The 14,700-nt window shown below is 47.0% G+C and overlaps 1 protein-coding gene across 1 annotated transcript in view; it reads left to right on the forward strand.

The window, feature by feature from the left end:
* Positions 1-14,700, forward strand: part of ROR1 (receptor tyrosine kinase like orphan receptor 1) — a 152,892-nt gene that overhangs the window by 99,286 nt on the left and 38,906 nt on the right. Inside the window, exon 2 of the mRNA XM_063166276.1 lies at positions 4,249-4,320. Coding sequence (XP_063022346.1) covers positions 4,249-4,320 — 72 coding nt within the window. The remainder of the gene's footprint in view (positions 1-4,248; positions 4,321-14,700) is intronic.

The raw sequence follows: 14,700 nt of genomic DNA on the forward strand, positions 1-14,700 counted from the left end.
TGCCCAATCTTGTTTCTAATGTCTCGGGAAATTGGGCTTTTATCACTTCCTTAGGCAAATTCCTTCACTGGATAACAAAGCTCACTCGGGGAAGGCTTTCTGCTCAGAGTCAGCGAGAGGCTTGCAAATGGAAAACTCTTATGCTAAACATGAATTCTGAACTGTTTATCTTATTATTCAGACTTCTAACTCCTTCTCCAAACACCTCCTTGTTCTTTTTGCTGTTTTGGGTATCCTGCAGTGAGACCTGAATTGCAATCACATTCATTTTTCTATCAGAACAAAGAAATTACTCCTGATTATAGAAATAATTGTATCCATTTGGTATAGCATTGGGGTATGCCTGTGAAGGATGCACTTTGAATGTTTTGTTTGCATGTTTTAACAGGACTTATTTTGCACCTTAAAAAGAGTGGGATTTCCATCTCTGCCCCACAAGAAGGCCCATCCAGGCCATGCTCACACTGGATGTGTCCATTCCTCTTAGCATCCATCATTCCTGGTGCCCTGGAGCCTGGCAAGGAGGATATCCTCATTTCCAGACTTACTTTGCTCTCTCCTTTTTTCTGCACAACAGATTTATTCCCCATTCAAATTTCCAATTATTTCTGGGCTTGATGTCACCTCAGTTATCTTTCTTTGAGTTATTGTCTCATCCTACAAATGCAGGTACAGCTTTTTGTAAACCTAACTGAAGTTTATTTAATCACAAAGGCTTTACAAGGCCTGACGTGTGAGATTCACTCCACACTTGTGCAATAGGGTGATAAAATCACATCTTGGCCAACTCCTCTGTGGGAAGTGTGTTTGAATACACTTTACTTGGCTTTTCACAGCCTGTTGTGACTTCTCATTAACTTAAACCCAATGTTTCTTCATGGGTTGGAACAGATAATTATCTTGCCAGTGTTAAGAAGAGTCATCATTCATCTGGAATTATTCCATGGATAAATAAAACCTTAACAGGATAATGGCTCCGTTTGCTGATCACATTTCTCAGGCTGACTCTTCTTCCAAACAAATCTCATTGTTCAAGGTGAAGCTGGGCATTGGGGAAGTTTTAAGAAGTAAGAATGAGTTTTTAATTGACTGAATTCAAAATTCAGTTGCAATATTGAAGGGACAAGAAGGAGCAGCCTCAGGCTGTGCCAGGGAAGGGCCAGGTTGGACACCCCAAGGAATTTCCTCATGGAAAGGGTGGTCAGGCACTGGAAGGAGCTGGAGTCCCCATCCCTGGATGTGTCCAAGGAACAAGGGCTGGTGACAAGGTGGAGACTTGGCATTGATGACCTTGGAGGGCTTTTCCAACCTCAGTAGTCCTGTGGTTCTGTGATCTGATATTAAACAGATTTTCCCCCCTATTTTGAGGAGGTGGCAGGCAATGGGCAAGTCTGTGCCAGTGCCCCAAATGCTGTGAGCAAATCCCTGACTCATCCCTTCCCAGGGCTGGCTGGAACTCACCTGGAATTATCCCAGAGCCTCTCCAAGGGGAGGTGGCACCACTCTCACTTTCATGCCCAGCAATCCTGAGTCATCACAGGCAGAAATGCAATCCAGGGATGTCTCCTGCACCTTTTTTTTTTTGGGATGTTTTCCCCTCCTGCACTGGGGTGGTTTGTTCCTACATGCTGTAGCTGCTCTGTGAGTTCCCTTCAATAAATAAAGCGGTTATTATGGGCACAGTGATGCTTTGCTCTTCTTTGGAACTTTAATTGAGGAATGTCAGAAAATCAGCAGTCACCAGCCTGCAGAACTGCCACAAATGGGAAACTTTGGTCATCTAATGTGGTTTCTCCTGCAGCTGAGCTGAGGGGGGTCTGCTCTGTGAAATTCATGTTTTCAAAGCCTGGTTAAGAAAGCATCAATATGAGCACTCTGGAGTTTTAAAAACCAAAATACTGCATGTGGTCATTATGTTGTCAGTTCTGGAGTTTTAAGTAACAAATGCTGCATGTGGTCACAGTGTTGTTAGTACTTTCTGTGTAATTTTGGTGAGTGTGTGGTACCTGTTGGCAGAATTCAGTTGTTTTGTGGGCTCTTGACACTGAAATATTTCCAGGTGAGCCAAAGTAGCCACAGAAAATCCATTGTGGAGTGCCAGATGTGAGTGTGTGACCGAGGAAAGCAATGTCTGTGGGTTTGAGCTGCGGACACAGGGAGGAACCACTTTGGTCCCAGTGATGCCACCTCAGATCCCGCTCTTGGAGGGGTTTTTGTCCCATTTCTTGGCCAGGAGAGCTGGAAGGGTGAGGAGGGACAGGGAACCAAGCATCCCAACCTCTGGCACAGCCTGGCACCCACCAGCTCCTGGGCAGTGTCTGCTCACTGGTTATTTGTCACCTACCCCCCATGACAGCAGTACTGGTATTGGATCTGCTTTTTGTCCCTAAACCCTGCAAATTTAAGCCATGTGGTCCCAAAAATATGGGTTAGAGAAGGGTGATGTGGGTTACACAAGCTCAGCTGTTATTTAAAAGCAGAGAATGAGAAGGGATGGGCCCAGTGGCCAAAACCTCAGCTGGTGCCATCGGGTGCCACCGCTGGCTGTGGCACTGCCCAGGGCTGTCCCCAGCAGGGGTTCTGCCCTGGGCTCTCTCCTGGGGAAGTTCTGATGCCTTCAAAGCCCGTGTTTACACTGGGAATACTTGGCTGAGCACTGGATGAGCAGAGCTGCCAGGTGGGCTTTTAAGCCAGGCTTTACTTATAAAGAGGGCTGTGGGTTTGTGTGACCTGGTGTTTACAATTCCTCGTGAGTTTTTAATGAAATAGAAGAGCTGCCAACACATCAAATAAAGGCAGAACAGCTTTGCATATCCTTGCATGCCATGTTTTATGAGTGAAATCTGGGAATAAGCTAAAGGATGGTGTCAAAGCAAAATGGATGCGCTTCAGAGCACTCCTGTTCTCTAACTCAGATCCCAGCTCTGCCTTCCCTGTGCACCTCTGAGACCACCCAGCACTGGGGTCCCTCCAGGGTGCAGGATTGGGCTGTGGGATGCTCATTTTCAGTGAATTTTCCATGGCTGGCACCCTGAGCACTGCTTGGTTTGATTTCACCTTCCCTGTCCCACACTCAGCTGTCCAACATCACTCTCCTCCTTCTCCAGGTCAGGTTCCTCAGGGCTGGCTGTACAAAGGGAATCAGGAGGTGCTCTGCTTTCCCATGCCCTGGAATGTGTGTGCACACCCCTTCTTCCCACCCTCCCACAAAGCTCTTATCAAATCTGTGTCTCCCTGGGGGATGACCCCAAAAGCCTCCCCTGATGCCTGAGCAGCCTCACAGGCTGCAGGTGGATCTGCTGGCAGAGGGAGACACTAAATCCTGGATGAATTTGGATACAGGGAATGTTCTACTTGACTAGAGCTGAGGCAGGACATGCTGGCTTAACACCACCCTCCCTGTGATTTGCTGTTTCAAATACAAGGGCAGACTTAAATCCATGAATATATAGGTACAAGTAGTAAGTATAAGACTTAAATCCATTCAGCTTTTTCCTGAAGAGGAAGGAATTCTCCCAGCAATGAGCAGGTGCTGCTGGGGTTCAGATCCGTCCTTCCAGCCCTGTTAACTCCAGTGTATAAATCACATATCAGGTTTTATCTTTTCTATTTCCACATTCTGTGCTGCTTTAGTGTGTGGGGCTGGGTTCACATTCAGGGATGCTGAGCTCTGTGCACAGAGCAGGGAGACAAAACAATTCCTGCTCCAGCTGGGCACCAAGGACAAATGACCCAAATCTCAGCCCCAGAGCACAAACCCCGTGGGCTGGAGAGAGAAAAACAAGCAGGGTGGGACTGCCTGGGCTAAAGCTGGGATGGGACAATGAACTGCAAGGTGCAAATGGAGCAGAGCTGATCCCAGGGACAGAGCCCGTGCCCGGCCGTGCATTTTGGGGCCATTTTGGTTCATCTTGGGTGCAGCCCTGGCTGGGCTCTGGTGCTGCCCAAGGTGGATCCATGGAGGAGATCCTGTGAATAAATCCCTGCTTTATTCTGGAACTCTGCCCAGCCTGCACAAGGCATCAGCTGTTTGATTAGCACGAGGCCTCACAAGGATCAGCATTGCCAAACGAGCCCCAGCCCTGGCCCGCTGCCTTCTCCCCCTTGGCTGCTCCTGCTGCCCAGATGGCTCAGCCTGCCAGCACACAGCATCAAATCATTTTATTCCTATGACAGCAACTCGATTCCTGATGATATAAGATCCATATATTAACAGCATCTCATGGTTTTTCTCTTTTCCCCTTCCAGGAGTGAATTCCTCGCTTGTTGCTGATTTCATGCCCACGTCCTCATGGAACATCTCAAGTGAATTAGATAAAGGTAAGCAGGCAAAAAAAAACCCCAAAACCACCTGAATTCAGATTTTAAAATCTCCATTTTTCTTGACCAAAGCAGCAAACAAAGGGGGTCAAGGCAAATGAGGTTTATCTTTATTCAAGATAAACCTCATTTGCCTCGGGATCCTTTGACATTTAATTCCCTGTGGTTCTGTGATTTCTGGAGATTGCTGTGTTCATTCCTTGTACCAGGAAAATATTCCACAGGGCAAAAATATTTCAAGATGCTCTGTCACACACTTTTTCTGGTGGATCTTTGGATTTGAACTCGAAATTCACAGGCATTAGGCACTGAGTTTGCTCTGATGTGTTTTATTATGAAATTTTGAGGCTTTAATAATGAAAAATACATTTGCAGGTGGTAATTAGGTGTAATTTGGAGCTCTCCAAGGGGTATATATTGTGAAAAAAAGGAGAGGTTTATTATTCTTCTTAATTTTGTAAATTAAGCGCTGCTAATTTAAGGCAAATTGATGAGATTCCCTCATTGCTGAGATTTCCTCATTCCCTCAGTGGCTGCAGCTCCAGAGTCAAACCTGTGCATCTTTGAGGATGCTCTTAGCCACCCTCACTGCGATTTGTCAACCACTTTTCATTTGCCAACCATTTACTGCTAAGATGGAAATTTCCCACAGTGGAATTCTGCCCCAGATGGTTTCCCCAACTGTTTTTGTATGTTTTGTTACTGTTTTTTTGAACATGTGCTCATAATGTTTGATGTTTATGTATAAATATGTTTTCTGTGCTTAAGGATGAGGAGAATATGTAATATTTGGGTTGATCCTTCCACATCTGCCTTCCCAGCAGGGAAGGAGCAGGACTTTGTGGTGATCCAGGACACAGTGGGGAAGATGAAAGTCAAAGGGTGGGAATGTTGCTGGTGGGAAAGGGAGGAAAGCTTATGGTCATCAGCAGAGAATTCCCAAATCCCAGTAAATTTCTGAGGGAAGGAGTTGACACCTCCCACTGTCCCAGGTGCTCCAAGCCCCATCCAGCCTGGCCTTGGACATTTCCAGGGATCCATGGGCAGCCACAGCTGCTCTGGGCACCTGTGCCAGGGCCTGCCCACCCTCCCAGGAAAGGATTTTTCCTGATATCCCATCTAAACCTCCTCTCTTTCCATGATTCTTCCCTGTTTGGCAGCTTTCTTTGGTGTTTCAGAAAGCAGGAAATAATTAATGGCCTAGAAAATAAAACTGAAAAGTTTGGAAATGCCAGAGAAGGCAAAACTTTGACTTAGGAGAGCCCAAGCACTGTGTGATTGAACCCTCTCTCCACGGCACCTGTTGCTGAGCTGCAGATATTGTCAGGAACAGGTAAAATGAATTTCCCGGCTTCTAATCCACCTGGAATGTTGCAATTAGCGGGGTTTGGGCTGAGTCCCGCATTCCTGGGGGATTACCGGCCCTTTGCTGCGGCTCATTAGCATTTACAGCGCTGGCAGCTGCCACGCCCCGGCTCGGATTTACATACGGGATTAAAACAAAGCCTTGGTGCCCGAAAAGCTTCGTCAGAGGGGCGGCTTCTGCCAGCCAGGCACGCAGGTTTTGTCTTGTCTCACCCGGGCTTTCATGTGGGAGCTGCTGCTTCCCTCAAAGCCTGAAACTGCAGCTTGGACCAAGCCAAGCCCTGGGCAGCACTGGAAACCTCCGAGGGGAAAATGAGGCTCGGTTCCCATTTGTTTTGCATCTCAAAGAGTGTCTTGGCTTGAACAGATAGGTGTCTGCTAAGGAAGGCAGGAGCATCCTGTGAAACTGAGAATGGAAACGCCCTCCCTCCAGAATTACTAAAATTTTGATATTAAGGGGCTCTCAGGCAAAGATATGGGAATAGGAATAACATTTTCTTTTATTAGGAAAATTAAAATACTGTGTTTTATTAGGAAAATTAAAATACAAATGCAATAGTACAAACAAACTAAGAACAAACCACTGCCAGAGTCAGAATTCATCCTCACCCGCTGTGTGTCAGGGTGGTGGCACAGTCCCATGCCATGGTGGTGGCACAGTCCCATCCCATGGGGGCTCAGCCCTCCTGCAGTGCCAGCTGTGGCTCTGCTGCAGCAGGGATCCTGCACAAGGGGGGAGTTTTCCTCTGCAGCTCCAGGGCTGCTGCAGATGGGCCCGGGCTCCTCTGGGAATGCAGGGGGCAAAGGCTGCTGGGGTGCCCCAAACCTCAGATTGTACCCAGGTAGGAATGCTTGGCCCCTCCCCTGGGTGGAGCATCTCCCCATGGGATGCTGGGATTGGATCAGCCATGGACAGCACATAATTAATAATTAATGGCCCATGAACAGCAGAGATCTCCTGGAGGGGGGATTGGCTGTGGAAGAGATAAAGAAAACTGCCCAATGAACAGAGATAACTGCCCCACCTCTGACAGATGGGGACAGAACACACAGCCCCAGCCACACCTTGCATTTCCAGCCCAAAAAAAGGAGTCAAAATCCACTTGTCTTCCAGGAGGTTGCAGCACTCCAGCGTCACGGTAAAACTCATTTTAAAGCCTGTTAAGTTCACCACATGAAAGTGGTTTCCAAGCAGATTTCCCAATTAAATCCCTGCCTACTCTAAGTGGCTCCAACTCTACCTGCTGCCTTTTGGAAATGAGCATCTCCTCCTCCAGCCTGTGCCCCGTGCTGGGGAAGGAGGAGCAGCTTGATAATAATATTCTGCATTTTGAAATAATGACTTAATTTGGTGCTTTCCCTCGCCGGGTGAGTTCTGCAGTGATTATCTTACAACTGAGCCCTATTCAGGTTTCAATTTCTATTAAATAAGCTAAATCGACAGCATTAAACAGTTGCCTGTTTATTCTTTTTAGCAGGAAATGAATTTAAAAGAGACGCAGCCACCCGTGAAGAGCTGTTGAAAGCAACGATTGATGGGAGGGAGGAGGTGGTTTCTCACCAAAACCTTAAAAAAACAAACAAACTGGGCATAAAAATAAAAAATAATCACTTTTTAAATGGGAGAGATTTAGCTATGAGCATTTCTCTCTCTTTCCCTACTAGTAAACCATGGTGTGCAGAGGGAATGCCACGAGGGAGAAAGAGAAATGAAAATATGATCCTATAAATATTTAATTCTATAAGGAGAAATAAGTGACGTTTGGGGGGAAGAAGGGGGCTGTGGTGGTAGGAAAAGCCCCATTCCAGGGTGGTGTGCGTGGTGGAGCTTTTTACTCACAGGTTTTTGGTTGAGATTCCCTTTGGTGGGGGGAGCCTGGAGCAGCCCCAGTTGGGAGATCTCGCGTGGGATCATGGTTCAAGAGGCTGGAAAAGCCTCATCCATGTGCTCCTGCAGTGATTTCTCCTTGGATTTCTCTTCCCTGAAAATTCCTCCCCTTCTGTCCCCTCTCACCACCAGCTCCAGCTCCCAGTTTCCCATCTTCTCTTCCTTCTTTAGAAAGGTGAAGAGCCCTGCATTCAGCTGCTCCTATCCCACGAAACAGATCATGGGAGGAGAGGCTTCTCCTTCTTCCTTCCATCCCACGTCAGTTTATTTACAGAGCAATAGGCCTGAATAGGAATGGGAGCCTATTTACATCTGCCACACTGGAGGAATTGTCCGGAATCTCTTCATCCTTAGGCAAAGATAATATTGGAGCCCTTGCCAGGAAAGGGTCAGCTTTGGAATATTATTGTAACTGAGTAGGATTCAGCTTCAGTGGCTGTTCATTCTGCAGGGCTGATAAGAGAGTGATGCAGCTGCCCTGGAATGTGTCCCCCAGTGCCCCATTCCCACCTGCAGCCTCCTCCAGAGCACAGGGACGTGTCCTGCCTGTGCCTGAGCTGCAGCTCATTTCTTCTGTTGGTTCCTCCTCCTCCTCCCAAGATCTCTTCCTTGGTCCTTCAGCTTCCAAAGAAAACCATTGCTGTGAGTTTTTGCCTGTTTCCCTTTTCCTTTCATGGCCTATCAGCTCTGGCAAGCAAATATTTTGTAACCATTTCCATTTCCAGGCATCCACCATCCCAAGCCCAGACTCTGAGTCCAGACCCACAGCCCTTCCCAGTGCCTGGAACCAACATTCCCTGGAGAGCTTGGCAGAAGACTCAGCTGGGATTTATCCTGAACATTCAAAGGCATATCAAGGATCGCTTGATATCAGTGGGCTGGGGATGCACAGCCCAAAATGAGTGTGGAGGGTCCAAAGAAGGGGTGGGAGAGGTGCAGTGTTTGGGACTGCATGTCCTGAACTTCCTGGAGATCCTGGTGTGGGCAGAACATTCCTGGAAGGGCCGGACAGCAGCTCCAGCACAGCAGGAGGAAAATGCAGGCAGTGGAAGGTCTGCAGGACATCAGGGCTGCAGCCAGGCTGCTCATGGAGCCTTTGGCTCACCCTCACTGACAAACCCAGGCTGAAGCTGCCACCTTGGCACATCCCCCCAGGCAGGGAAAGGACCTGGCTGGGAGCTCTGTGAGGGAAAATCTCAGTCATCTCCCAGGGAGGATCTGACTCTTAGGCAAACTGCATCCCAAACAACATAAACACACCCAAACGTGGGGAAAACCAGGTGGGTTGAGGCCTCCTGCCTTTGGCCCCAGTCCTTCAGAGATTCCAGATTCTCCTTTGAAATCACTGGATGCGAATTTGATCCCTGTGCTGAAAGGGGAAGAATTACAGCTTTCACATTCATGCACAATTTACCTTTCTATTTTCCTTTATTATCTGGGGGATATGGGGTAAATCAGGCTCCCCTGGTGGGGCTCAGGGTTCTGATTCGATTTGTGGGGTCCCGTTAGTAGCAGGGCAGTAAATTACTGCTACTTTGTTTGAAAATTTTTTTAGCCACAGTACATTAGCTCCTTTTGTTTGCTTTTCCACTGACGGAGTGCACGTTTTTATTTGAGAATTTGTGTTTCTTGAATGTCTCATTTATAAATAATACAGGGTGTGAAATTCGAAGGTCACAGAACACAGCCTGAAAATGAAACCGCCCTGAGTAACTTTGGGCTTTCAGGGCAAAAATCTTTCACAAAAAACTGCACTTACGTCAAATTCTTTGTATAATCTGGGTGTGTGCAGTGAATATTGACCATTATACATAAGGTAACTATATATAATAACCTTTTCCTGGCTCATCCAGCTATCTTTGTTTATTTGAAAGATTGATAGATCAGAGGGTCAAGGGACGTGTTTTATTGTACGTTTCTGTTCCAAATTTCCTGACATTTTTGGTTGAAAAAAAAAATAGACCTTTAAAAGGCACAGAAAGGGCTAATAAGAACCAGATCCTAAAGTGATGCTATGTCAAAATGTCAGAAATAACAGCTTTTCTTTGACTCCACAGCATTAATCTTGAGGCACATACCTTTCCATACACCCTCCCTTTAATGCTTGGGTTTTTCTTTGTGGCTCTTTACTGCAGAGCAGCTTCTAAAGTGACAACAAAATCCCTTGATGGTTTTCAGTAGTTGGCTTTATAGCTGGATGTGGACATTTGTTTACCTATCCCAAATCACTTTTTTTTTTTGGTGATAAAGTTTAGAGGTTTCCTACTTGGGCTATAAAACTGGTTCCTGAGTAAAGAAAAGCTTCATTTCCCCTCAAAGTGACCTCTGAGACATCTGTCCTTAAAGCTCAGAGGTGTCTGGTGAAAGGAGGGGCAGAAGCAACTCTCAAATGCATCCAGGAGTTCATGGAGGGCAGGGAGTTGCCCAGTTCCCACCCAAAAGCAGTGGGATTCAGGTTCCAGATAATTTTGTGGAAGTCTGGCTTCCCTCCACAAACCCAGCGCCGTCTCTGAGCTGCCAATTATCAGAATATCAAAATTAATTCTGGGAATCCCGGTGACAGTCACATGTGGAGATCTGGAAAGCCATCAGGCCTTGAGCTGTGCCCTGCCTGGTTGGGGTCAGAGAGTTGGAGTTATCCTGGCTGGCACTGAACCCTCTGGATGGAGTCTGGGAAGGGAAAGTCAGGACAGAACTTCCAAGTGCATCCCAAACTGACTCCTGCACACCTCTGGGAAACCCACTGGAGGTAAAGCTGGGCAAGCTGAGGCAGCAGAAGGTTTCTTTTGTCCCGAGACTGCAGACATTGGATATTTCCACGTGATTATCTGGACTTCTTTAACTCTTGATATTCTTCAAGAGTTGCCAGATCATTACTTGAGTGCAGCATCTCTTCCCTCCCACTGTCATTCCTCTTGTTTATTAATTTAAAATAAGTGAAATTCCAAGTGGGAGTTTTCCTTTTACCCTGTTAATAGCAAGGTCTGGTGATCAGACCCACGGGGAGTTGTCTTCCTCTGTGAGTGATGGGCAGATCCAGCAATCCATGGGGAATCCTTTTCCCAAGGGATGTGTGTGATTTCCATCAGAAATCCTGCTGCTTCCTTCCTTGTCATGGAGCAGCCATGGAGCATGCCCCTCCAGCATCTTCAGTCTGGACTGGATCTTCTGGGTGGACTCTGTGTGTTTGACCTTCTCCAAAGAGAATTATTCCTCATGGGAGATTCCCAGTGGAGTGAGCTCGGTGGCGGTGTTGATGTTTGGAGGCGTGGAGCACATCCAGGTGTGGCACCACACTGGACTCGTGGCTGATCCAGGGCTCTGAATGAATGAAAATGCAGCTTTCCCTGAGACACTTTTGGGCATTTTTCCAGTGTGTGCAGTGACAAAGAACCAGGGAGCTGCCAAACCTTTCAGTTCACAAGCATGATTCAAGGCCAGGTTCACAGAATCACAGAATGACTGAAGAGACCTTAAAAATCATCGAGTCCAACCCAGCCCCAGCACCCCAACTCACCCCTGGCACCCAGTGCCACATCCAGGCTTTGTTAAACACCCCCAGGCTGGATGGGATTTGATCAGCCTGGTCTGGTGGAAGGGTCCCTGCCCACGGCAGGGCATGGAATGAGCTGATGGCTGGGGTCCCTCCCAGCCCAGACTATTCCAGGATTCCATAAATGCAATTACCACTGGAATGTTGGTGTCCCAGTGCCTTACTCCAGCCAGGACACGTTCTGCTCTCTGTGCTGCAGTGCAGGTTTGAATCTTCAAATCCAGAATTGAGCAACTTCTCCGGGCCAGCAGGTGGAAAAGGTGTCCCCACATGCCTGAGGAAAGGTCTGGAGATGTTTGCAGAGAACTGTGTTGTTCCCCATCTGCAGTGGAAGGAACTTGGCTCATCAGCCTTTCTTGTGCACCTGGATTAAAGCTGGTTTAAGCTTGAGCAGAGATTTTAATTTTAGCTTTTCTTTGAATATTCCGAAAGATCAGAAGGGCAGAAAGAGAAGGATAAATGAAACAACAACTCTTCTCATAAAATGACCCTTCCAGGGTCTAATCCTGCATCCCCATCGTGCTTTAAACACCTTGTGAAATCCGAAACATGCAGCACACACGGTGCTGGGGGGAAAGGTCTCCCTGTGGCCAGCAAAACCCTCCTGCAAGCCAAGAGGGTGTTACTGCTCTGAGCTGTGTCTTTGGTAATTTAAGATAGAGCAACCATGTGGTCACAGAGCAGATTAACATTCCTTGGCCAGCCAGGACCAGCTTTTATTTTGAAAGCCACCTGGGTTCCACTTAAAAGTAGTAGAATAGTGGAGGATTTATTAGGACTGGGCAGGCTCCTATTTAACAATGTCAGGGCAGAGCTGTGGAAATACAGACACTTTTCTTCTTTGGAGACACACAACGCTCCACATTTCGTCCTTGCACAGCTGTTGCTGTTCTGTAACATCAAACCAGCCCAAAGTTTGGCCATGAAGGATACCTAATATTTGGCTTTTATATGCAGTGTCTCCAATTTATGCGCTCAGAATCATGAGGATGACTTATGATGTGTTGTGTTTGCCTTGGCAATGGCTCAAACCCAGAAATATATTTCAGGCTTGGCTTTCCAGATATTATCTCAAGTCATTTAAAAGTTCATTATAGGGCACCCGCTAGTGCTGCTCTAGTAAAGGGGCTGTCAGCATTTTTCAAGGGTTTATAACTCAGCCATTAAAAAAAAACCCTCTCTGTGGGCTGAAACTTGGCATTCGGGGCCTAGGCCCAGCAGTAAATTGTTTTTACAAATTAAAAAAAAATCAGTTTGACTATTATTAAATTATAGGTGGGCTAAATTTTATTTAGAACTCTTTCAGGCTATTCTCCCGTACTTCTGGAAATTAAAACGTTTCCCAAATGTTTTTATAGAGTGCTACTCTAAAATATGGACAGGCTTTTGTTCTGTGCTTGAAACCCTGAGATTTAACTTAAAATATAATAACAGTGCTTATCCCAGCATAGCACTTTTCACCTTCAAAGTGCTTTATGAGCATTATCTCATTAATGTACATAGCAGCCTCCCCATGATGTAAGAGGGATTATTATCCTCACTTTATGGCTGGAGACATCGAGCCAAAAGGTTTAAGGCTGTTTTTAAAAGGCCTTAGTTGCACAAATCCCATGTGAGCTTTGATTGGCTTTGGGTGTCTACTTCCCTTTGGCTCTTCTAAAAATCACAACTGGGCTGATTCACCCGGGGCTGCTCCGAGCCAGGATTAAACTCAGACTTTCCAAAGGCCAGTGCCACCAGACTGGATCATTCCCAGTGCACAAAACCCATCCTTTCTTCTAAGAAATTGTCCTTGAGGTCAGAGGGAGTCAATCCATCTGGAGGGCTCCTGGATGGCAGGAGAGGGGCAGATGAATTATTCATTGGAAGGGACCTTAAATCCCATCCCATCCCACCCCTGCCATGGGACACCTCCCACTGTCCCAGACTGCTCCAACCTGGCCTTGGGCACTGCCAGGGATCCAGGGGTGGCCACAGCCTCTTTGGGAAAACCATGCCAGGGCCTCACCCCTGTCACAGGGAAGAATTTCTCCTTTTGATGGGCTTTGGAAGGTGAGAGAGACAATAAAAATACAACTGGGCTTCTCTCTAACCCCTCCACACCAGGCAAGGGCAGCAGTGGAGGAGTTTGGTGCATGCCAGGGAAGGGAGGCTCATCATATTTTGTGCCTCAGCAGAAATCCAGGGTTTTTGGGGAGTTAATTTTCAGTTCCAAAATGGCTTAATCTGTGAGAAACATCTCCCAGAGCTCCCAATGGCTTCAAACCTGCCCTGTTTAAATCTCATCTCAGGTGAGCTGCTTGATCTGGTTTATGATTCAGATGCTAAATGTACAGATTTGAGTACTAATCTAGGGTGAATTTAGGAGATGAATTTGTTTTAGTGTTCGTGCAGTAGCTCCTGGAGGAAGGTGGAGAACAATCAGAGGAGTCAGCAGCTCCTGAGGCCACTTGTGTTGCTATTTACAGAGAAGTTCAGCCACACTTTTTCACTGATTATAATTTCTGTTGGTACCTCAAAATCCTTTTCCAGCCTTTGGAAACGTGCCCTACATCCTCACTCCTTTATTTGCCTCTCCTGAATTCCTCAGGAGCTTTAACCCATCCTGTTCACTGTGCTGCTTGTCAGGCAGCCCATCCAGGGCTGCCTCCCACCCTGTTGGGCTGGAGATGGCTGAAGGAAGATTATCAGGAATTAAATAAATGGCTGTGGTTCAGAAACACCACACTGGGTAATTAACTGTGGTTCTCTGGTCCCAGGCCATTAGTGGGGCTTTATTAAACCCAGATTGTGCAGAGAGCCCAGGAATCCATGGGCTGGCTGGAGCCCTGCTTCCCAGAGAGGGTGTCAGGATGGCAGGGCAGAAATGTGCCTTGGATGGAGCTTGGAGAAATGGTCCTGGGGAGATGAGGAGCCAAGGGACACCCCTGAGGGACTTTGGACCCTGCAGGGCTGGGATCTCTGCCCTTTTAACCCATCCACAGGTTTCCTAAATAACTGGATCTATGAGAGTGCCAGAACAGCTGTATTTTCATAGAATCATGGAATGTTCAAATTGGAAAAGGCCTTTAAGATCACCAAGTCCAACCAGCACCATGTTCACCACTAAACCACGTCCCCAAGTGCCACTCCACATGTTTTTTGAACATTTCCAGGGATGGTGACTCCACCACTGCTCTGGGCACTTTGCTTAAACGCTTTACAGCTCTTCCCATGAGATTTTTTTCCCTGATTCCCAATCTAAACCTCCCCTGGTACAACTTGAGGCCGTTCCCTCTCATCCTGTCCCTTCCTCCCTGAGAGAAGCACAGTTTCACACCTGCACATTAGGACTTAATTGAAAAAATACACGTGGAAAAAAAAAATATCTGTGGGCAGGGCCTGGGTGCCAAATGTTTGTCCCAAATGGCTCCTGGGACCAGGTGAGTACAGGGAGGCTTTGTTCAAAGTGCTGTGCAAACACAGGGTAAGCTGTGTGCTAAACAGATTAAAAACAAAGGCAGGAGATACTGCTCCCCACAACCCATAATGAAGGGAGGAGCTGGGCAAGCCAAGATTACAGGAATAATTAGGG

Source organism: Melospiza melodia, chromosome 11, assembly GCF_035770615.1.
Source record: "Melospiza melodia melodia isolate bMelMel2 chromosome 11, bMelMel2.pri, whole genome shotgun sequence".
Lineage (NCBI taxonomy): Eukaryota > Metazoa > Chordata > Aves > Passeriformes > Passerellidae > Melospiza > Melospiza melodia.